At 38.9% G+C, this 24,439-nt stretch overlaps 1 protein-coding gene across 1 annotated transcript in view; it reads right to left on the minus strand.

Moving 5' to 3' along the window:
• Nucleotides 1-24,439, minus strand: part of armh3 (armadillo like helical domain containing 3) — a 126,861-nt gene that overhangs the window by 95,672 nt on the left and 6,750 nt on the right. Inside the window, 7 exon segments of the mRNA XM_048252072.1 lie at nucleotides 4,646-4,702; nucleotides 9,050-9,136; nucleotides 9,313-9,387; nucleotides 11,800-11,892; nucleotides 15,408-15,515; nucleotides 15,700-15,846; nucleotides 16,683-16,739. Coding sequence (XP_048108029.1) covers nucleotides 4,646-4,702; nucleotides 9,050-9,136; nucleotides 9,313-9,387; nucleotides 11,800-11,892; nucleotides 15,408-15,515; nucleotides 15,700-15,846; nucleotides 16,683-16,739 — 624 coding nt within the window.

Raw genomic sequence — 24,439 nt, forward strand, 5'->3', positions numbered from 1 at the left:
CTGTGGAGACTAGCCCTGGTAATCATAGACATATGCAAGTTATTTTGGATAAAAAAGTCAGCCAAATTAATAAGTACCGTATTGGCTGTCATGAACAATTTGTTCTGGCATGCGAAAAAATTCCAGATGATGTAATAATCATATTCCGATCTCACATTAAATGTTTCTCATAGAATGTTGGCGTTGTTGCTATGGCGGTTGCTGTCGCTGGACGATCCATTTACCCCCTTTGTGACTACCAAATCCTACTGAGATGAACGTGCCAAGGAGTCCTTCAGCAACAAGGGGTTGCATGGCTTGCTTGGCAGCATGCTTTGCGTTACAGGAGAAGGCCTACCTACCTACCTTCAGTGTAATACTTCTGCCGTTCAGGCACCGATTTTATATTTGAAAATTTGTTCATAGACATTACATCATATAGGCTTTACTGTGGTTTGGTTGGTAGGTTAAAAGGTTGTGGCACGTTTTTTTTTTTTTTTTTTCTACTGAAGATTGACTTACTCAACTTGCTAATGTAACATTACATCTGGATGCGGAGCAGCAGAACTACCACACTACTCCAGAAGCTTGTGGATCCGCTCAGGTAATAAAAAGTCATTTTATTTGTTGCTATTGCAAATTATTCTGGTTATTACTTCAAGGCGTCATTAGGCCTATCAGCAATTCCACAATGTGTGCATTTGACCGTAACATTTGCCATGCTTGTTATTTGGTGACTTTTGTTGTTTGCTAGTTGTGTTGACATTAGCAGATAGTTTAATGTTAGTTGGTTTTTAAGAAAATCTAAACTGTTTGAATAAGAAATATAGTTTCTTAGTTCGTGTTAGTAGACTATTTGACAAACAAGAAAGGGCAAAGATGTCTTGATATTGAATGAAATAGTTAAAATTCCCTCGGGATGAATAAAGCATCTATCTATCCATCCATCCATCCATCCATCCAGACTGCCCATAATCAATGCTGGCTTGCAAGCTGGTATGCTTTAGCCTACATGTAATCTTAGCTAAGTTTTTTATCACACACTTGCTACAAGTGAGCTCATGCCTCATGCCATCAGTCCTCCAGTGAGCATGCTTTTCGTGAGAAGTGTTATGGTGTAAATTAAGATTATGTGGATGTGGAATATATTATGATATTATTATGTGGTATAATTAAGCTCTATGATTTATGATTTTATCTTCAATTACACTACCCTATACCAAATGTATTCTATTTATACATATAAATGTACATACTGTAATTGCACTTATACATCTATATTCTACTGCTCTTTACTGTTTTTAATGTGCATACACTATATATCTGTGTACGGTTCATACTGAATATCCATATTCATTATGTTTTTATATTACTGTAAATACACTGCATACTGTATCTCTACATTATTTTTGCTACCCTTATAATGTTACTGCGACTACACTGCACACAACCGTACATGTTGTTCATACACTGTTCACACTGAATATCCATATCTATTCTGCTCTTATAAGGCTACTGCTAATACATTGCACATATTTATATTTAGTTTATATCACTGTAAACCATACCACTTTCTTAACTGTATACTACTGTCTACACTGCACTATATGTTTTGTACTGTTTATACTGCACCACCTGTCTATACTGTGTGTCACATTGCACTTTTCTGCTTTTTTTCCACTTCTGGTTAGATGCAAACTGAGTAAATTGAGTCAAAAAAAAACTTAGTGTTTTGAATATTTTCCTTTCCATATATGGGGAAATATAAATATAAGACGCGTGATTCACGCGTGAGGTCACGTGAGAAAAAATACTACTACTAATTATAGAAGGGTTTTAAGGTCAAATTATTATTGTAAGGTTCTGGATGATCACGGTAATATGGCAGCACCAGCATCAGCTGAACGAAACCTTACATACTAATCAAGTCCATTGGTGTGTGTTAAAACTTCCAGCTGAAGTAGATCTACTGCGGAGGTAAGATAAGTAGCCTAGAGCGAACTGAGAGAGTTGCCTTCCAACGGAGTTAGCGTAGCCTATATGTGTAATATGCGCTATTACACATGTTAAATTCAATAGAGTTAATTTTAATGTTTTTTGAAATTCTGATGTGATACAGCAGAACTTTTGTGTTCAACTTCAAATTCAAGGGTTTGTTGTCTCCATGATGAGTTAGTGTGGAATAGCCTAGGGATAAAGACCTGTCATGGTAGTCAAATCTGATATTTAAAGCAAATTGCCAATATGTAGACTCCCTGTGAGTAAAATATACCGGCACACCCTTAGCAGAAATTTGAACATTGCTGAGTGATGTGTCCCATTTCCGCAAAAATTGCAGACAAGGTCCTGATGTCCCAAACGTAAGGTAACATATCATATAATTAAAAGAGTAACTTAAAACTAGAATTGCGGTTCCGAGGAACTGCAAGAGTGGGTTTGATCAGGGGCATGGAACTCGGCCTCATCCAAGGATTCCAACGGTACCTCATTTATGAAAATCGGACATACGGGTCAAAAGTTACATGCACACACCTTCATATACACAGACAGCCCAGCCCAGCCCATTAGACATTGCCAGATGGCTTAGAACTCTGCCAGGTGCAAGCTTAAGCAATTAGAGCTGTGATGTCATAATCGAAATTAGAATCCTGAACATTCCGCCATTCATTTCAATGGGGCCCAAAAACGCCGAAAAACGTGAATAACGCGAAAACGACAAGGGCCAGTGACACGAAAGTAACAAGCAAGCTACACCGGTTTGGGCCTGAATTTTTGGAGTTCAAACCGTGTCGATAGCTCAAACGGTCTAGGAGCAGTAGTTAGTACAAAAAGTGGGTGAACAGGAATAATATATAAGAAAACTTAAGAATAACAATACTGCCCTACAAAGGCAAAAGACCTTAACTCGCCAGAGTGTGAAACTGAGAAAAATGACTTTAAAGTTTTTTTGTTGTCCAGCCAATTGTATTATAGGTAGGACACTGAAAATTTGCCAAGTAATTGTCATAATGAATACATGTATCTACATGAAAAAAAAAATCAGCTCAAACTTGACCTTTGACCCTTATTTGGAAGTTACTGTATTCTGCTTTTGCATTATCTGCAAAACAATAATGGGTCATACAAAGGCAAAATACCTTAACTTCTAATTTATTGACCATTTGGACTTTTATCACTCTATGGAAACATTTATATGATAACAATGATAGCCTTAAGATAACATTTAGTGAGTTTTGTCTAGTAAGGCTTAATATTAGGCCTCCATCAACAGAATATTACAAAATACAAAATAATGAGAAGGCTACACTGGAACATTATCGTTGTACTTAATTTAAGTAAAATAACACTTTAAGAGCCAGAAAACCAAAAAACATCCACAACATGATCTAAGCCAATGCCATTGGAGACGTATGCAATTACAGGAATTTTGCTACTCATAGACACATGATAATTTACTGTCTGTGTCGTGCGGGCGGCGGAGGAGTCACACATTGATTGGATTTCTTTCTTGACAAATTAAAGGGACATCGACTTAAGGACATGCTGTGTAGTTTTGTTCGTATGGGAGTCAAATATTTTGCAACTAACACTGTCTAGCTTTAGCTAATAGCTTACTCATAGCGATTCTTAAAATTGAATGACAACATCCGAACAACGTTGCACTTTGATAGATTTTAGGCTAGCTAGCCTGCACATAATTATATTGCGAATGGGCTTGCTGAAAACTTGTGATGGATTTAAACAATGGATTTGTCTTCTCAGTGGATGTTGTTTTCCATGGATTTTTTTAAAGGTAAGCTGCAATCTAAGTTCTATCTGCTGGGTTAGTTTGTGTGCGACATGTTCTCCTTTGCCGGGAGGGACGGGAGGTGTATCGTGAGGCCCCCAACCCACTCGCTTTGTTTTCTGCCAGTGAGTGGACTTGCAGATTGGCAGGCAGCTAGCCACCCTGTATGGCACGAGAAAACGTGTACTAGGCTACTAGTTAATAGTATCCAGGCTTTGAGACATTTATGGTGTCTTACAGTTGTCTGGCACAACATCTATCATGTAGGCTATTTGTGGATCAGGAACAGTTAACTAGCTAACTAGGCTACATCCTAGCTGAATTTCACAAAATCTGAAGTAGTTAATGCTAGATAGTAAAACAACCACTGCAACATTTTCTTTCCACTTTATTGAAGTGTGGCTGAAGTGCTTCAATTAGGCCTACATACAATACATAGGCATAAGACACTCTGCCTTTGTTTTACCCACCACCAATGTTAATATGGTTTGGTTTGCGCTGAAATTACGGTGCACTGTAACTTAATTCCAGCGCTCTATAGAGCCAAACAAAGCTAAAGAACCACAACTGATGTTACGGGCTATGCCTTGGCTTACCCTCTGCTTTTGAAGTTACGGCAAAAACAGCATCTTCGTTTGATAAGAAAACAACAAAATTGACTCAAGATATTTGTCCACATGATAAAATTGATGCCCATTGTTCCAAAAATGACAAAAACTCATTTTTGATAAAATTGAAGTTACGGCATTTTGCCTTTGCACGGCAGAATAGTGGGCTTGCTGGATCAAACCCACTAATTAGAAGGAGACAAAATCATACTAGATGGATCCTTCTGGTCCCTTGCTCATTCAAAATGGAAATAAGTCAATTGTATCTTACATCTAATGTAGGCTCATCATCCACAATAGATAACTTCACAATGTAGGGATTCACCGACTGTAAATACAAGATAACATAGATTAATACTGAAATATCAAATGAAATATTTTTTCAAAGTAAAATTGCACATTTGAAAACTGTCAAAATAATTTCAACAAAATAAAGCTGGAAGTGTCATTTATCACATACTACAGGATACCTAAAAGGCCTGCATTTGTTTTCAGCACTGCCATTAAATCCATGTTTGCTTAATAAAAAAATAAAAATAAAACAAAAATACATCAAGTTACTTTGTTTGGATTTACTTCAAGTCACTCATATAAGAAATCAGTCAAGATGCAGGAGATGTTTCTCTGATCAAGCAGATCCAAAAGCCCCCAAAGTTTCCCAAAGCACACAGAAAAAAATAAAATAAAATAAAATAAAATAAAATCAGGACACCTGTCAAATAAATCTGATAAACCGTCTAAGAATGGTATAGCCAAGACCAGTAAAACTTTTTCTCAGTTGTCAGATGGTGGTGCCATGTCAGACTACTATTTTGCACATATGGATATCATCATGAATTTAAGACACACTTCCTGATCAACATCATGTATACCAAATTTGAATGAACCAGATGAACCGTCTAGTAGGTGCATAAAAATGTGTTTTTAAAACTCCTCACTTCCTGTTGGGAGTGGCTAATACAGTGTGCATACTAAAGCTGTCTGTTTTTGGGAGCTCAACATGCTTACCAAATAACTAAATATGACTAAAAATATGACCGTCCGCCGCCCAGTCCGCATATTCTCTCCGCAAAAATAAATCACGCTTGTCAATTTCTCTCCTTCTCCTACTCCATCTCCTATTTTTGTGTGTATGAGTGTGTGTGTGTGTGTGTGTGTGTGTGTGTATGTGTGTTTATATGTGTGTGTGTGTGTGTGTGTGTGTGTGTGTGTGTGTGTGCCTGCTTACCTGCATGTGTGTGTGTGTGTGTGTGTGTAGCTGATATGGCCCCCCCATGAACAGAATTCCATGTAACTTGAAATGCATTCAGAGCAATAAATAAATGTAAAAAATCTGGAAGAAAAAACGGAAAGTGAAAACAAACATGTACCCCTACCTTGACACAGAAATGAACAAAAAATAAAAAGTTAAAAATAAAAAGTTGCTAATGACAATTAAATACATAACAGCAACATAAACACTTAAAGGTCCCATATTATACTTCTTTTTCAACAAGTCAAAATACGCCTATGGGTTCCACAAAACATCTCCCTGAAGCTGTTTGCGTAAACTTCCTCTCAGATTACACATCAGCAGCTCCATTCTAGCCAGTTTCAGTTATTTTCGTAAAGTTATTGGAGTTTAGCCAAAATGTCTGCTAAATACAATAACCATAGCAGAATCAATTCAGACACTTGCATGTATGATGGCCTAACAATGTTAAATGATAATGGGTAAAACTTTATTTGGGTCAGTGTATAAGCCCAGTAGAGGTGATGTAGCCTAGCATGTGTGAAACTGGCTGCCTTTTCCTAAATGGCCTGGGTCGCGGTTGTGTGTGTGTGCGTTAAAAAAGTGATTGCAAACATGAGTAATTCCATGGTAAAGGATAACCATAACTTAAATACTACATTTATCAAGAAACACCAGAGTTGTCTGTTGGAGCCAATTACGTATTATGGAAAACTGTCCAAAGTAGTCTGGGCTATTCAAAGTGTCAGTTTATTGTTTTGAATAGCCACTGCATACCTGTTGTTAGTGTGTTGTTGCAAAATCCGCTGACTCATTTTAATGCAAGCAAACAGCATTTTGCAAATTCCTCTGACTCATTTTTAATGCAAGCACACCACATTCAGGCTTTATTGTTGAGATCAGACATGATATTCACCCACAGAGCTTGCACTGGCTTAATTTTTAACCGCGGATTCAATTCTGCCAAAAGGCCCACTTATCCTCTCAGGTAGCCTACAGTGCTGTGTGAGTGAGAGGGTAAATGACTATAATAGAACGGCGAAAGCCAATGTGTGCTTCTTTTACCGATATATTTAATATCTTTTGCATTTCTTATCCAAACAACGTCAAACTTGGCACTGCACTTACTCGTGCCCGTAGCAAGACACCTGTCAAGTTTGAAATGAATTGGTTTGAGAGATATGCGAATAACAGACACACACACAGACAGGGCGGCTAATTAAACATGATGCCTGGAATGCGTCAATAGAATGTGTTACGCTTTTATGTGTCGGATGGTGGTGTTACCCTTTTATGTGTCGCCCCCCACCCCCACCCGGGGAAAAAAAAACTCTGAGATAGGCCCAGAAATCTATCTATATGGATATAAAACCACTATCATTGTTATGGTCTTGTTGTTGCACAATTGACACTAAAGCGGTCATTGAAAACATGGACATCAGTGGACTTCTTTACTAATACAAAACTGCAAACTATTGCAATTATTTTGTTGCATTACTCAGCATGGATGCACGGTGCTTGCATGATAAATACTTCCCAAAACAACAGTAGGCTAATTGTAAGGATGCCATTTAGGGGCATAAATCACAAGTTTCATCATGATTTGATACAATATCAATTCTTTAAGCCAATGATTTGATTATTTTCGATTATTCAAAAATTTTAGCGATTTGATGTGTTACTTGGGTCTGTTGTCCATAGGAAATTATAGATTTTGGTTAATTTTCATGGATTCAAAAATGTCAAATATTATAGGCTTAATTAAAGGCCAAATACTGAATATTGACTGTGGAATCACTAGCTAGATGCTTTTGAATTTAACATGGTTTAAACTCATATGTTGCAGTAGAAGTAGAAGTGAAAGGAAACTAGCCTATTTGGAATATTCTGTAGGCCTGCTGTTCCTTTTATGAGAACAATTTAACTGACTGAACAAGTTTTCATTAGGCTATTGAATGCTTAAAAGGTGAATGCTATATACTTAATTTACCATTAGCTAGATTAGAGTGGTTCTATTGTCATCTAAATGCAGTGTTTTGTTGGCTGTTCAAAGCATTTCACGTTCATCACTCGTGGTGTAGGTCTATGTCTGGAGTGATCGCTGTCCCTTTAAATGTCTGGGACTTTAAATTACGTTTAACTCCGTGCTGTTTTTGTTGATGGACGGCGCCGTCTTAGATTCAGTTTTCTTACAATTTTAATAAATGACACACGCAATTGCTTGGTTAAAGTAAGGAATTGTTTTCACTCGTTTTCTTGCAATTCCCACATAACATACTAGGCCTAGGTTACATTAATAACTAGTTCGAACTTCGTTATTGACAGGCCTAATTTTATTATTGTACGGTTCTGGATGATCAGTCAGATGGCAGCGCCAGCGTCAGCGGAACGAAAGCTTAGGCTACACACTAATCAAGTCCACAGTTGCGTGTTAAAAGTTCCAGCTGAAGTAGCTATACTGCGGAGGTAAGATAGAAGGCAACTCTCTCAGTTCGCGCTAACGGAGTGAGTGTAGCCTATATTTTCTTAGCTGCTATCAGAACGATAGGCTACCGCTCCTTTGCTACATGATCAAGTATTATCAGATGAGTGGGGGTTATCAGAAGCACCGGACATTAACCAGCAGGCCCATATGAGAATCACTCTGGTTCTTCTGGTAGCCTGCGATAGATGGCGTGAAATAAGCTAGAGTCGCCGGAAAGCATCCCTGATGATCAGACCCCCGACCCTGTATGATAAAATTATGATGTACAGATGTTGCTGATGTTGAATGGTGAAGGGATTGTTGATATGTTGAAATGTGTGAACATAGTGATGCAATGAATTTAAATATGTCAAATAAACAGGAAATGTTTCATAAAGTCACAATGCATTGGTTGATTAGATGAAACTTCACAGGTTATTAATTGTTATTGTAATGATGATATTTACATGCCCAAAATGCATGGCTGACATGGCTAGTATAGCACCACCATCTGGCAACAAAGAGGTCTTCACTGGTCTCAGCTCTATCATTCATAGATATTTCATAATCATCATCATCATATGTTTCAGGTGTGGTGTTTCAAGTTTGTTGTACGTAAACACAGGTGTCCTGATTTAATATTGTCCTTAATTGGGGATGCTTGCGTCAAAGCACTGGTTTGTAAAGTTTTTCAAGATCAGATTTAAATGAATGTTTGAATTAAATGGATGTTCTAATTTCTAAGAAGTAGCCCACAAAAAATCCTCAAGACAGGTGGTCTTACATCTGCTTATAGCAACATTACTGAAAATTCCCCTGAACAGAAGCAACAGTTCAGAGCAGTCACCCCTTGAAGATTAGATTAACCCTAACCGGCAAGACCACTGTTTGAAATGTAGGCCACATACAATGTAGTGTCACATGTGTACACAAGGTTCTATTTGTATGGATTTCCTGGAGGTGTGCATTTATTACTTTACCTCATATTTTCTGTAGTTAACCAGCAGTGCCAACAACACAACAGCATCATAGCCATGTTGTGATCTGCTTGACACGTCAGATAGTATCTAGTGAAGAAAACGAGAATTTGGTGAGACAGCAAGTAAATAAAGTTGGCCCAAAATGGTTGCAGAATTCAGATTCTGGCTTGCCAGAACAATTATGAACAACACACAACCAAATCAAGACAATAAATATTTGGGAACTTAAATGAAAAATGCCATCTAATGTCAAGCTGACATACCTGTAGGATTGCTTCAAAGATACTGTTGATCATCACATATTCAAGAATAGTGTTCTGACTGATGTTATCAGTCACCTGGAGAAAACAAAACATATTACCTCAAATCTAAATACTAAAACTTTTGTCACTGACCACATACACACAAAACCTGAAATGTTTACTCCACTGAAGGTTTTTCTGATATTTTTTATTGTTGGCATAACAAGTAAAAAGTGTGAAGCAGAGGGGACCAGGAAGAAGCTTTGCGTGGAGTAGGACAGCAGGGTGGAACAGGAAAGCAGAGAGATGAGGGGGGCAGGAGAACAGTGTATCTGAAAGAAATGTTGGACTGTGCAAAATAAAATTGAATCTGTTCCTCAAAAAATGTGACCCAAGATTTTTCAGAACTAGTACTTTCGGTTACACTTTACTTGACAGTATCGATATAAGAGTGACATGACACTGTCATGAACGTGTCATAAACAAGTCATAAACCTTTATGACCTAACGCTTGTGTCATTAAGTGTCATTCAGTTTTTGTCATAACAAGTTAGGGTTAGGATTAGGGTTAGAATTCATGTGTCATGACAGTGTCATGTCACTCTTATGTCGTTACTGTCAAGTAAAGTGTTACCATACTTTCTTTCAAGGTACAGCAACAACTGAACTAACAGTCACCAATATGACAGACAAAATGTAGGTAAAGAAATACATGGTGGGGATCCGTTAAGTATTATAAGCGTACAAATGGATTCTTGGTGAATTGCAGAGCTACACAAGCACACAAGCACATAAATATTCAACAGGGGTAGGCCAAATGTTTAGAGAATGTCATAAGCTCTGTATAGATGTAATGCAGAACCATTCACACAAGGCTAGTAGGCTGTGTAGATTCAAAGCAAACCCACAAATTGCAAAAGGTTTATGTGATTGATATTTGATTTGATATTTGTACTGCAATGATTATTCTTGCACTGGTAAACAAATTGCACTGTTGGCAATCACTATTTGCACTACTTCTATTAACATAAATGGTATCACACCAGATCATTGCACTGGCACATACTCCATAACGGTAACAGTTATTTCTATTCTGTGATTCTGCAATTACATAATGATCAACTCCTGATAATTAAAGACAAGATACTAAAGGCCATATTCTCCCACCCACACACTGAAAGATGACATGGAATGGATAAATGGATTTTACCTTGTTCTTTGATATCACACAGAAGGTATGCAACTTAAGTCTGTTGCAATGCTCATTTATAAGCCCATTTTCAACCCTATAATTAGGCTGGGGAATAAAATAGCCCCTTTTAGTAGATATCTAGCACCCCATAATGGTTATCTGGCACCCATATGAATAATTACATGAGCTTTATGCTAATTGGTTGCCTTGCAGCCAAAGACTATTCACAATACGTTCCAGAAACTTCTTCCTGAATCTCCAACTCAAAGTGGTATTGAAACGTGTAGAAGGTGAGATGGTTTGTGTCACAGTCTATATTTGTGTCACAGTCTGTATTTTCTATTGTATGTCATCTGTAAGTCAAAACTGCGTGCATCTATGAAAAATGCAAAACAACGTTTTTAATACGAGTAGTATCAACCTTGATTTCTGCTATGTCTGTGCCATTTGGTGATACTTTACATTATACCGTGTTTTCGGGACTAAAAGGTGCACTTTTTTTTCCTGTGACTTATATATCAAAATATATATAATTTAACATGTTTTTAAATGTTAGTCAGTATGAATTGACATGAACCCTACATTACCACCTACAGCCGTGAGAGGCCACTCTAGGCTTGTGGAATGAGATCGGGAGCTTGGTGAACTTGCGACAGGTCAGACATTTTTTCGTACTTCAGCCCAAAAGTTAAGAGGGGGTGTCACCGATAAAATGTATTCAATTTTGTTATGTAAATACACAAGTTCTGCGCACTTTCAGTCAGACATTAGGGCTTGCTCTATGCCTAAAACACGCGTGCGTACCATAAATCTCAAATTATGGCCGGGATTCTATTTACAGCCTAGCCTCAAATTCGGACAAATAAATGCCGGCCCCCAAATAGCCTACAAGCCGGGGTAATAATTGCCTACATTGTTTCGATTTAACTTAAATAAAAGAGCTCTTCTTAATATTGTATATTGTTGGTTGGTTTAATACTGTTGCCAATGAAAAGTTGTTGTCCTACACTGGGTCTCCAACATGTCGCTCAAGCTACCAGTTGCTTGCCGCCCCTTCTGAGCTTGTCAGAGGCTGAAGCAGAATTAGCCTACATTTAAACACGACTGTTGCCGCGAGGCATTCCAGCCAACGAATTTAATAAAAAAGTAAATCATGCATAATTTAAAAAAAACTGAATTTAGGCTACCGTAGGCCTACGCAATAAGGTTTGTCACTTTGGATAAAAGCATCTGCTAAGTGAATAAATATAATGGTAATATAGATTTATTATCAATACTACAATGTTTAGAACCTGCTGAGCCAAAATTGTACTTACGGTCACCAGACACAGAAGCAACTTCAAGCACAAGCTTTTCAAGCTCTCAGAACCGTCTCCACAAAGCAGACTGTCTAATCTCTCCATCAGGTCCTGCAATCAACACAAGTGTGCTTAGACATGACTATTATTTAGGTACATTTAAGATGTCTGAAAGGACTTTACTAAATTAATGAACAGTTAATGAACATCTGAAATCTCTCCATGATCTGACAAAAGTTGTGAAATTTGGCACACTGATTGGGATCAGTGACATTGATTCATTTCCTTGAGTTTCATGTCCGCACCACAGGCACTCTATCTCCACCAATGGTTCAAAGTTGGCATTGCATCCATGCACTTAGCTTTTGATCTGTCTACCCGATTTTGAACATGAAGACGCCGAATTCGACATCATGACATCAATTTCAGCCATGTTGGATCTTCCGCCATATTGGATTTTATCAAAAGTGAAATTACATTTTCAAAGGTTACAAATGTTGTCCGATTTTCGCGAAACTTGGCACAGTGGATCTTCAGACCAGGGGCCTACCCGAAAGGTGGATAGGTTTTAACCGAGGTATGCTGCCATGGCAATTTACGCTGCATCTCAAACCTGCTCCGAGCAGGTTATGTTCTTGGTTAACCCGAGGTTTCCGTTAACCACACCCTTTATAAGTACCACCCCTCCACTAACAATTTCTCCGGAGACAATGTCGGCGTACCTGGATGATCCATACGACATTGGAGCGCAAATCGTGAGGGGCTCTCTTCGCAGGGCGAGGGGTTTTAGAGACCGCCAGAAAATATATATATTGGACGATATTCTTTATTAAGATATAGATTGTCAGCCGAGGGAATTCGTTATCTTTGTCAGATGATCTAGGCAGACGTCTCTAATGTCACCCGTCATAGCAATGCCCTTACGTGGACATTCATGTATTCCATCGGTGATGCTTAACATCTGAGCAAGAATACTGTATGTCCAAAAATAAATCGGACATATGCCTACAGTATGCTGAACATCTGAGCAAGAATAGCCTAAAATAAATCTGACATAGCCTACAGTAGGCCTAATAAATTAGAATCACCATTTTAACGTGTTGAATTGAATGTCATATTACTGTACCCTGCACATAAAGGCTACACATTTCCACAGCACCAGAATCCGACCGAATGCCTCCCTCCCTCAGCCTTCCACTATTATTTGCGATGGCCAACTCCTCTGCTACTGTCAAACACTCTGGTGCCTTTCCTCCTACAGTAGTGTTCAAAGACACCTTTTTCTTGTTAGCTGTAAAACAGAGGCCAACTGAAGGCATACTAGGCCTACATGTTTTCATAATTAAGAAATATTAATGCAAGCTATAACTATATAAACCTACTATTCTGAATAGATATTACAACATCATTGAAACTGGTGACTTGCACTGCAACCCGCCCCTTTTATGTGAACGAGCACAAACTCCAATTAGGTTAACCCCGGTTCAACAAATCAACTTCTTAATCAGCGTCATAGTACCGATTAACACCACTTTTGTCAACCCCGGTTTAACAAAGTAACCCTGGGTTACATCTGGGTAGGTTAAGCTCCTTTCGTAGTACAGGCCCCAAGTCTCACAAAAGTTACCTATTCTGTTATTACTGTAAAGGAGAAATCCAGACAATTTTTACATGGATCTTGATCGCTAGATGTCGGCGAGTACTGTCGATAGGAAAAAACATAACTTCTTCACAATAATGAGTAGAAAACACTTGTTTTGTCATGTAAGGACCCTGCTCATATTGCACAGACCTTTTAATGACATTTTCATTCTGTTAAGAGGCAAAAAGGCACGTTTAGATGATGCCCTCAGATCTCCAGTTTGGTAGCACAGATTTTGGTCGTTTTTTTCCCCTATCCCTATACGTCACATATATCAGACACGATCAATGGTTACAACAATGGTATAATCAGATAGTACAGTATTTATGTATCGCTACAAACCTACAAATCTAGGCAAAAACAATGTCACACAAATCACATTTCAACAGATTCAGCAGCCATTTCTGGTGTCATCTGCCATCTTTGCTTACTTACTGCTGTTTCAGACGTTGCTGCAACGGATTATCAGTAGTAGGGAGCATGGAGGATGCATCGATGCTGCCTTCAAAAACGACCGTTATTCGAGTAATTCTAAGATATCTTAGAAGGCAGCAAAAAGAGTTTTTTTCGATTTCGAAAACGCACTTGCTGCCTCGCTCCCGGCTGGCTGCGCTAGTAAACGTTTTTTGACGAAAAAAGCTGTTGGACCTGTGACGTCGGACTTGGTGCTAGGTGCTCTAAGCGATGTTATGCGGTTTCTAAGCTAAAACATTTTTTGAAAACATCACCTCACAATCCGCTAGCTGCCTGTGACCCAAATACACTGTAAAATCTATGTGGACAGCCCAGGCTCTAAAAACAGCAACAAAAACAACTTGGTCAAACCTGGACCATAAAAACATAACAAACTGTTCCAGCAAATCACCGACGAGATGCGCGTTCAGGAGCGTTTCAATTGCATGGGAAGGAGGGGGAGGGAGTAGCGAGCTAGTGCTGTTTTGTTTGAACGTCAACAGAAGTGATGTTACCCAGCATCGCTTAGAGCACCTTTAACAACCGGATAGTCGTTTCAATATTTGAAAGCCTTCACTCAATTCAGCTAATCAAATTTGGCAGCAAAGCCGCGAAACCTAGTACCTGATTGTGATGATGCATTAGGAAATTGGCATCATTTGGCCTCTATAAGGGGCACTGTAATACAGGAACTGAGCTCATATCTCAGCAATGCTTTGATGTACAAAGTCCAAACTTGGTACAGGGACTTAGTACTTTATTGTGAGGACGTGCAAGAAGGTGTCATTTGGCCTCTATGGGCAGTACAATACAGGAAGTGACCTCATATCTCAGCAACGCGTTGATGTACAAAATCCAAACTTGGTACAGGGACTTGGTACTTGATTGTGAGGACTCACAAGGAAATTGGCATAATTTGGCCTCTAGGGAGCACTGCAATACAGGAAGTGAGGTTATATCTTAGCCAATCTTTGGCCAATTGCCATGAAAGTTGCTGTGAGTGCTTGCTACCTTGCTCATTCCAGAGGCTAAGCAGTGTCTACTGCGGTCAGTAGGTGGATGGGAAACTGATTGAACCATCAACTTGAAAGACGCATCAGCTCACACCTCCACCGAAACGCAAATCGCCACTTGATAAAGGGTAGGAGTGAAGGAATTATGTTGCCTAATCCTATTTTATTGTAGTGAATTGAGACATGACAAAAACAACACACAACATTTTAAAGCTTTGGCATTGTGTTGAAAAAAGCACACACTTGAATTAGTGACGCAGACGCTGCAATTGATTTACACTCATTTGGGGTGTTCACTGCCATCACTAACCTAAAGAACTAATGAATAGTTGAATACAAAGTTGTGTGTGTGAGTTGTGTGTGCAAGGGTTAACACAAGCAGAGTAACATATTTTATTTTATAAATAGGCAATAGAAAAAGGGTGTGCTCACGTCATGAGCATTTGGCATGATAAAAATGAAATTTAAATCTTACTTAAGTTTGATTTAAAGCTCCATCTCTATTTTTGATTGCATACCTTCATGCGCAGCTCAGCCTTGTCAAATCCCATCAGCATGTTGATGATATCAAAACCGGTAGCTGACTTATTCTTCCGGTGCACCCCTCTGAACAAAGCACAGAGAGTCTAGAGGCATGGACAAAGGGCAAACAGAATAAGACAATGGCAAGTCAAAGGACAAATTGTGGTGAATAAAAATGAGGAGCTGCTTTGACAGTGCAGTATAATAAGCTGCATAGAGAACAATGTTACCAGTGGCACTATATGAACAATGAAAGTTCAATTTTAATACAAAAGTCACTGGACATACCTGCAATGCATTGACCACTTTGATCTGATGCTCCTCTCCTAAGGCCTGGATACAGTGGTGAAACAAGCTATTGATGTTGTTTTTAATCTTCAACACTTCATCCCCATCAAGTGACTCTAGTTTTGCCTCCAGGTACTCCAGGTTAACCTACACATATTGGGAGAAGATGGCTTTATTTTAATTCCAAAAGCCAAGGGAACTTTATCAGGATGTAGATCTCTCTTTGTTGTACATGAATGTGCACATTCTTCCAAATGAAACTTTTTTTTTATGTTTGCAGGCGTTGCTACCACTGTTTACTACAGCCACTTTTGATTGTGATACTATAGCATCATCCTCTCCAGCTGCTGATTGGCCCGTCACCCTTTGTGCACAAGAGGAAACGTTAGTGAATTCGTTAATGAGCTTGTATCTCAGCAACGCTTTGATGTACAAAGTCCAAACTTGGTATAGGGACTTGGAACCTGATTGTGAAGACATACTAGGAAATTGGCATCATTTCGCCTCTATAGGGGGTGCTGCAATACAGGAAGTATCTCAGCAACGCTTTAATGTACGAAGTCCAAACTTGGTATAGGAACTTGTCACTTGATTGTAAAAACGCACAAAGATATTGGTTTTATTTGGCCTCTAGGGGCGCTGTAACAAAGTATTTGAGCCAATGGAGATTTTTACTTGCATTTGGCGAGACGATTAGAGGGTGCCTATTTTAAACCCTGTAGCCTATGTGGTGCTCAAGTGACGCTATAAACACCAGCGGTGTGCTTACATGACTTACAATTTCTTACCAGTTCCTATTGCCAGTGCAAATGCAAATGAAAAACGGCTCGTGGAGGTGGGTAGAACTGCTGTGTACGAATACGGCAAAGATAGGCCTTTGATAAGGTCTGTGATAAGATGTCTAGGATTAACAATACAGTTCTTTGTTTTGCAAACTTTATGAGAAGAGACCTATGAATAACAATACAGTGAAACATTCATACCTTCATCAAGAAGAGTTCATCCCAGAAGCGAGGATTGCTGATAGCAGGATCGTCTCTCTAAATGTGGGAAAAGGTAACAAAAACTTCAAAAGGACATTCCCAATAAAATCATTTAATGACAACATTAAATAACTAGAATAGCAGCATTGAGGAACTGCAAGAGTGGGCTTGATCAGGTTCAGTTTGCCAAAAGAATTGCAACAGTACCTCATATCATGTTGGTTGCTATGGTGGTTACTAGGTTGACATTATAGAGGTGGTTGCTAGGTTGTTGCTGGGGTAATTGGCATGGTTGCTAGGTTGTTGGTAGGGCAATTAAGATGGTTGCTACACTAAATAACATGGTTTCTAGGGTGGTTGCTAGGGTAATCATGTTGGTTACTGTTACGTCCCTCCACTACCTTTTGTGGTGCTGTTTCCTTCACTGTTGCTGTCTCCTTAATTGTGTGCAGGTGTGACCTGTTAGGAGTGGGTGGAGCCACCCCTTTAAATGTCTGTGCAGCTGTGCAGTCCATGAAGACTTGTGTTCTGCTACCACGCCTATTGTTGGTCTTCCTGTGTTGGTCCTATTCTGTTATAGTTAAACTCCTTTTTTCTGTTGTTTTGTAATTTACCCCATTGTTTAAATAAACCCCTAGACAAAACGAGCCCAATTGACATTTTTGTCATTCTATGTTGTGGCCAGTGCGCCTGGTCATAACAGTTGCTATGGTGGTTGCTAGGTTGACATTATAGTGATAGTTGCTAGGTTATTGCTAGGGTACAAATGGTGGTTGCTATGCAAAATAAAGCGGTTGGTAGGGTAATGATATTGGTTGCTATGGTGGTTGCTAGGGTCACATTATAATGGTGTTAGGTTGTTGCTAGGGAAATTAAGATGGTTGCTAGGGTGTTGCTAGGGTACATATGGTGGTTGCTAAGCTAAATAATGTGGTTGATAGGGTTATTGCTAGGGTAAAAGCCAAACCATGTGTATACAAGTCATGTACACGGTCTACTGTGGATCTACAAAGATATGTTTGACATGAATTGGATTAAAAAAACATGACTTGTATCTTTTTTTTACATGACCTGTACAAGTTTTGATGGCTAGATATACAGAAAATATGTGATGCAATCTGGGAAAACTGGGTTTTGGCAAAATTGGGTTTTCATTCAATTATTTTTATTTATCACCTGGAGAGAAGAAATACTCTTTTCTGATTGGCTGGCGGGGTGGCTTTTAATTCTGAATAACCGGACACCTATGATGTAGATCGCCGTTCCATATCAATGCTTATAAATGGTAACTATAACAACGATAGTAGGATGACGGTTGAGCCTGGAGGCAGGCTTCGCAACAATGGAATCAACTGTAAACAAGCTAGCTGTCCATGCTATCGCTGTTATAGGGCCAACGAAAGTTGTACAACAAGCTGAATTAGTGAGCTTCTTTTTAAACTGAACCGCGTGTTTCCTTTGCTTTACAGTGGCAACCGGGGGATACGCGGGATAACGGCCTTCAATGTGTGTCCAGTTAAACGGAATTAATGGACAGTCGGGGAGTTCTTTGCCCCTCTCCCTCGTCCTTTAATTCCGTGTAACAGGACACCTCGGCGGCCGTTATCCCTTACATAACATCTTCTCTATAATTCCTGAAAATATCTAAGTGAAATTCACTAGTTTTATACATGACAATTTGATTTATATTGGCCAAGCTGTCTGAAAGATCATCCTACATTTGAAACCGCGAACGGCGGAGGTGCATAATAAATCTCCCATAACTTGCTTTGCCAGGCTTATAAAAAAAGACAGTTAACCAATCAAAAGCCTAAAGTAACCACACAAATGAAGTCATATCATGTCAATGCACATTTCCCCGCCAGGTATACATTTTAACACTGTGATATGTTTTGATAAACCTAACGTTAATGTTACGTGAGGATGTCTACAGAGATGGCCGAGCTTAGGAGAGGGGAGTCTGAGGTAGCTGCTCACTTAAATGGTGCTGCACATCTCAATTTGCTAAATCCTGGCGATGCCAATGCCCTGAACGACATGATAATGGATTATTTCACATCCTTTTCTATTCCTGACAGGCAAGAAAGTTCCCTGGAAGATCTTGTTCGTTCAGTGTAACTTTATCCATTACCATTTTCCCGTTATACATTTCTTTTAAATGGCGACACAAAGGCTTAATACTAAAACTTAGTAAAAGGCTTAATACTAAAGCATAGACTTTGCACAACAGATTCATTACCCCAATGATCCCCTCCAACCTGGGCCGATGTATTTCAAAACACCACGTAAGTGTGGAGTTTTTGGTGTAGCATGTATGGCCTTGGCTGTTATACATTTCTTTTGAATGGCGACACAAAGGCTTAATACTAAAACTTAGTAAAAAGGCTTAATACTAAAACATAAACTTTTGCGCAACAGATTCATTACCCCAATGATCCCCTCCAACCAGGGCTGATGTATTTCAAAACACCACGTAAGTGTGGAGTTTTTGGTGTAGCATGTGAGGCCTTTCCAAAGCAGGTTACTTTCTTGTTGGATGAATCCATACAGACTGGCAAAGGTAGCAACTATGTTATTAGCCTTTTACACTCATCTTGAGAATTATGGACTGGGTGAAATGCACATGCACCTTCATGCAAATAACTGCGCGGCACAAAACAAGAACTGTGGTATCTGTTGTGGCGTGTCTTGACAGGTCATCATTTGTCAATCAAAATTAGTTTCCTTCTTGCTGGGCACACAAAGTTTTCTGCTTGGACTGCTTGGATGACATTGCCCAAGTAGTTAAAAACTCAAGTCCATCTGGAATCAATGTGCCATGTCTTTGTGGTAGAGAGGATGGCACTGTTTTTATACCTATGTATGACTGGAGCACATTCTTGGGTACATACTTCAGAAAATTACCCACCATTAAAAGCTTATTCGGTCAGGACTCCACATTAGTAACAATGAAAAAAAATCCGAGAATTGGTGTCGACTTTGATGCACTTGACCCAAATGCTTTGCCTGATCAACTCCTCCCAAAGGGGCTTGACACTAAAAGGCAACAGTATCTTTACAATGAGATAAGGGAATTTGTGACAATGGACAAGCAGGACTTGGTTTGCCCCCTATGTAAACATGGCTGTAAACATGAATGAGGATTAATTCAGTGATTCTGGGGACAGTCATTTTTGTCTTGAATACAAGGGTTGAATCTATAGTTAGTGTTGTAACTAGGGCTGTCAAAATAACTGATTAATTTTGATTAATTAATTTGAGAAAAAATAACTGATTAAAAAAATTAGTGCAGATTAATCGATTCCGTATGACCTTTGACCCCGAGCCGTTCTAGTCAGTAAAAATTAGACTGTAAAATGAAGGAGAGAGAAGAAAACGTGCTGCCTGGATCATTGATTGGAACATTTACTTTTTAAAAACGGCCTGATGGTGTTCATAAAAAATAAAGTGTTGAAAATAAAGTCCTCTGCAATGTCTGCAGCAAGGAATTTGCATATCACCGGAGTTCATTAACTCTATAGTCGCACATCAATGCAAAGAAAAAAGTGTTGACATTGAGGGGAGTGTTAATTTATTTTCATTGTGTCCCCTAGGTTATATCTGTGGCCTGAAATGCCTCAGATGTGAAAAAAAAAAACTTCTTCCCAAGCACTTTTGAATTTATTTCCTCAGCATATTAGATCATATCATAGATTATTATGGCAATTATTTGAACAGTGAAAATAATAATAAAAGAGTTTTTGAACTTTAATGTCACTAATGGTGATTATTCAATGATTCATTTGAATGTAAATATTTAAAATACTTTCACAGCAAAAAATATATGTGATTAATTTAGATTAATTAATCACAGGGTATGTAATTAATTAGATTATTTTTTTTAATCGATTGACAGCCCTAGTTGTAACTGAACTTTTCAATTTGAATAAGTCATGATATACTGCATATTTCTGATATTTGTGACCAGGCATGGGAAAGCCAGGCGCAAGTCGCAGAGACGCAAGTCACGAAAAACGACTTTGAAGATTTTTTTTTTCAAAATTAGTTATTTTCGTTTTTTTGCAGAATGTGCAAGTTGAAGTCCTAAAGAAGCAATTCCATGTTTCAGATAACAGCATTGGTTGCTTTAAACGTGATTATTTTGTCCTTGAAAATGGTTAAGTTTCAAGTAAACCAGCGTTTGAATTGGGCGTGACCATTAGTGCTCTTTTGTTCTGTCGGCCAATCAGCTGTATGCAAGAAGTAACACAAGCGATACACATGTCTACTTAATATACAGCGACCCCGGAACTCTCCTTGGCAGACATTCGTGTAGCCACAAACTTTCTCCAGAGCTTATGTACAAAATACGGAGTGATTCTATAGCTGCCGAAAGATAGTGGCAGGACATGCAAATCATTGGCCATCTTGAGGCAAACAGACGTATAGTAGTTACTTCGGAGATGACTACATCCACCAAAATGCCGCAGACGAAAAGAAAGTCCCCCCAGACCACGTATTTCATCGGAGGCAATGAAGTCTGCCGGAATACTTTTCAGTTTCTCATAGCGTAAGTAGTCCCTGTTACATTGCAATCCCTGCTACATTGCTTGCTAGCTAGCTAATGCTACATTGTTATCAGCTAGTTATTGTTGTTATTAGCTAGCTCAGTACTGTCGTTTAAAATGATGCACATCGAAACTAAGCTGTAATGGGAGGTTTTTGGCTAGTAATGTGAGCATCTGCTATTAATTTGAATGATGCTTGAATTGCTTGAATGGACTGATGCTAATGATTTAGCACCTAGCCTACTGGAGGATAGTTTGTATGAATACATCCAGAGTAAGGTGCAAAGGGGCCTGTTAGCATTGCCTGAATTGAATTTGACGCTAATGGTTTAGCAACTAGTCTACTTGAACATTAATGACTTCAGTGCTGCTCTCTGTTCTGCTTCAATGAAATGTTTAGCTTAAGATATTTTTTCTTCTTCTGTTCTTTTTTTTATATTGCGGCTCTTGCTGTCATCAGGTAGGCCTAGTGGAAAACAGCTCTCCTGAGAGTCACCTCAATATCCCACAGCTTGTTGGAACGGCAGATGGCAGAGTGTTAGTCAAGAACTTCGACTGGCAGACGCATCTGAGGGGCTGTTTATACGAGAACGATTGCGAAGGAAGATGACAAAATATTTTATCATAAGTGCCTTTCGTTTACACGGCGACCCCGCCATCGGGGCTTGAAGACGCAAAAATCTGAAGACTCCTTCCAGAGTGTAGAGTTTTGAAGACGACCGGGTTATGCCTCCGCCTAAAACGGCTAAACCAAAGATCCTTGATTACCTCTCTGGCTAAACTGTCAAATTAGAATGTCTGCGCCGTGGACGCATCGGGTTCTATCACACCACCACCCAGCGTCTAGAATGCATATCCAATCGAATATCACATACTCTTGCGTCTTCATATAAACAAAGATTTCCCCCTGAGAAATGCTCGTCTAAACGCGAATAAAAAAATGAAGACGAGACGCCACTTCTGCGTCTTCTCTTTTCATCGTCACCGTATAAACGTAGCCTGAGTCCCTACTTCAGAAGGCTTCCAAAGATCAAGAGTTATCAGCACTTCAGGTATTTATATTGAAACTTTCACATTGTGTTCATATAAAAAATAATTGGTTGATGATGGTGTTTTATGAGAAATAGTTAGCCATTTTTAAAATGTCCTGTTATTTGTTTACAGCTTTGATGCCAAGAGACCATGTGTGGTGCTTGCAAAAAGTCACTGTGATGCAGAACATGTGGAATTTCAGTTACTGCGCAATTCAGCGGTTCTGCCCCCTGTTGACAGTCTTTCCTTGCTATGTTAGCCTTTATGCACAGCCTCTCCCTCCCTCCAACAGCCTGGACTAAATTCACTTAACTCTAGTTCTGACTTATTGTGTTGCCTCCAAAGTCAACTGACTTAAAACTGCACTGTCTTGCCTTACTTTTTTCCACTTTACCAAATAATACCTGAACTCTCCTGTACCACAGGGTCAGTCCCTGCCCTGTCACCCTTATCACACTTATCACACAGCCTCACACATGTGGACCTTGTTTGTAATTTAGTATCTTTTTCATAGTATCTTTATTTTTATTGTCTAGTGTATAGGATATTTATCCTTTTTTTTTTCTATTGGATTCATATTGACTTCCATTTTGCAATCCTGCTTGTTGTATGTGTATGTTATTGGGTCTTCTATTGGGAACTAGATGTAGCCTAGAAATCTAGACGCACCCTAGCGGCGGCAAATTAATTTGCTCAGCCTGTACGTCTAGTATCAAACCATAGGGATTTCTATTGGCTGACGCCGTGGACCTCATCCAATCACAGCGCTCTATTTTGTTAGAGAGTCTTAAGGTGGGCTTAACAGGATAACAACAGTCCTGCGACGGTGAACAACAAGGAAGGTGGCTATGGCGAACGAAGAGCGGTTGTTTGAATCGCCGTTGGCGTCAACTTTGGAGAAGTTGGAGCTTTTCTTTGAAAGTTGAGCAACACAATGCACTTAAGTCATTCCTTTCGAAGAAGGATGTATTTGCCGTTTTACCGACCGGATACGGATATGGTGGTAGCGCTGGCCTATTGCATGCCTAGGCAGTTTGAAAGACAATTCTCTGCCCGCCCCTTGGATTAAGCGAGGTGAATGGTTCGATGCCAGACTATACATTTTCAATGATATAGGATGGCCCGCCAGGCTAAACTAGATGTGGTTTATACCTTGGATTATGGGATTGTAACATCTTACCCTGTGTATTAATGCATGCTATTCAGGGCCTTTTGTAATAAAAGTATTTCCATTTCAATAAAGTACCTTCTAATTCTGATTATTAAGTCCAGTGAAGTGCCTAATGAAAATAACACTACATCAATATTAACAACACTACAATTATTTCTGCCCTGCTGCAGGCTAGCAGATCCAGGTGTCACAGTGACACCTGTAGGGGGAAGGGCTACAGATACCAGATGTCACAGTGTGACATCTGTAGAGGAGGGCTTATCTCAATGAGATGCAAATGAGCACAATTGTCTTTCCTTTGACTCAGGTGAGGTGAGAATTTGCAAATATATTAGGCCAGTTTTCTCAGTAAAAGGTTTTCAGAGGGGTATACATTAAAATGACCACAACTTATTCAAATATTATCAGATCTCCATGAGTGAGACATCATTGGATAGCTTTGAAACTACACTTTCAGAATCTGTGAATAACTCAAAATATCTCTGGGGAGACATGTGCCTGGTTTTCCCATGCCTGGTCACATTTTCTATGGTTATACTGCATATTCTTTACATTTTCTGCATATTTATACTGCATGATTTGATAATATACTACATAATAATAGAATAATACTGGCATTGTCTAATACATAATGTCCAGTAACTTATAAAAAGAAAAAGAAACAAAAAAGAAGAGAAAAAGTTACGTAAAACAAATTCAATTCATTGAATGTTGAATGAATTAATACATTCTTGATTTTCATCTCGTTTCGTGTGTTGTGTGTTTGCTTGGTAAAAGTAACAATTTTTTTATCTTTTACAACATATACAGTGACTAAAATAAGTGTGTACCATAACAGAGTAAGGAAAATTTAACATGTGATATTTGATTGTGGTGATTCTATTTAGAATGTCTATCTTTAAACCTGTAATAAAACCATGTTAACTCATTGAGTGCCAAAAACGTAATATTACGTTTTTCCTTCCCATGCGTTGAGTGCCAAAAACTTAATATTACGTTTTTAAATT

Source organism: Alosa alosa, chromosome 9, assembly GCF_017589495.1.
Source record: "Alosa alosa isolate M-15738 ecotype Scorff River chromosome 9, AALO_Geno_1.1, whole genome shotgun sequence".
In the NCBI taxonomy this organism is placed as follows: domain Eukaryota; kingdom Metazoa; phylum Chordata; class Actinopteri; order Clupeiformes; family Clupeidae; genus Alosa; species Alosa alosa.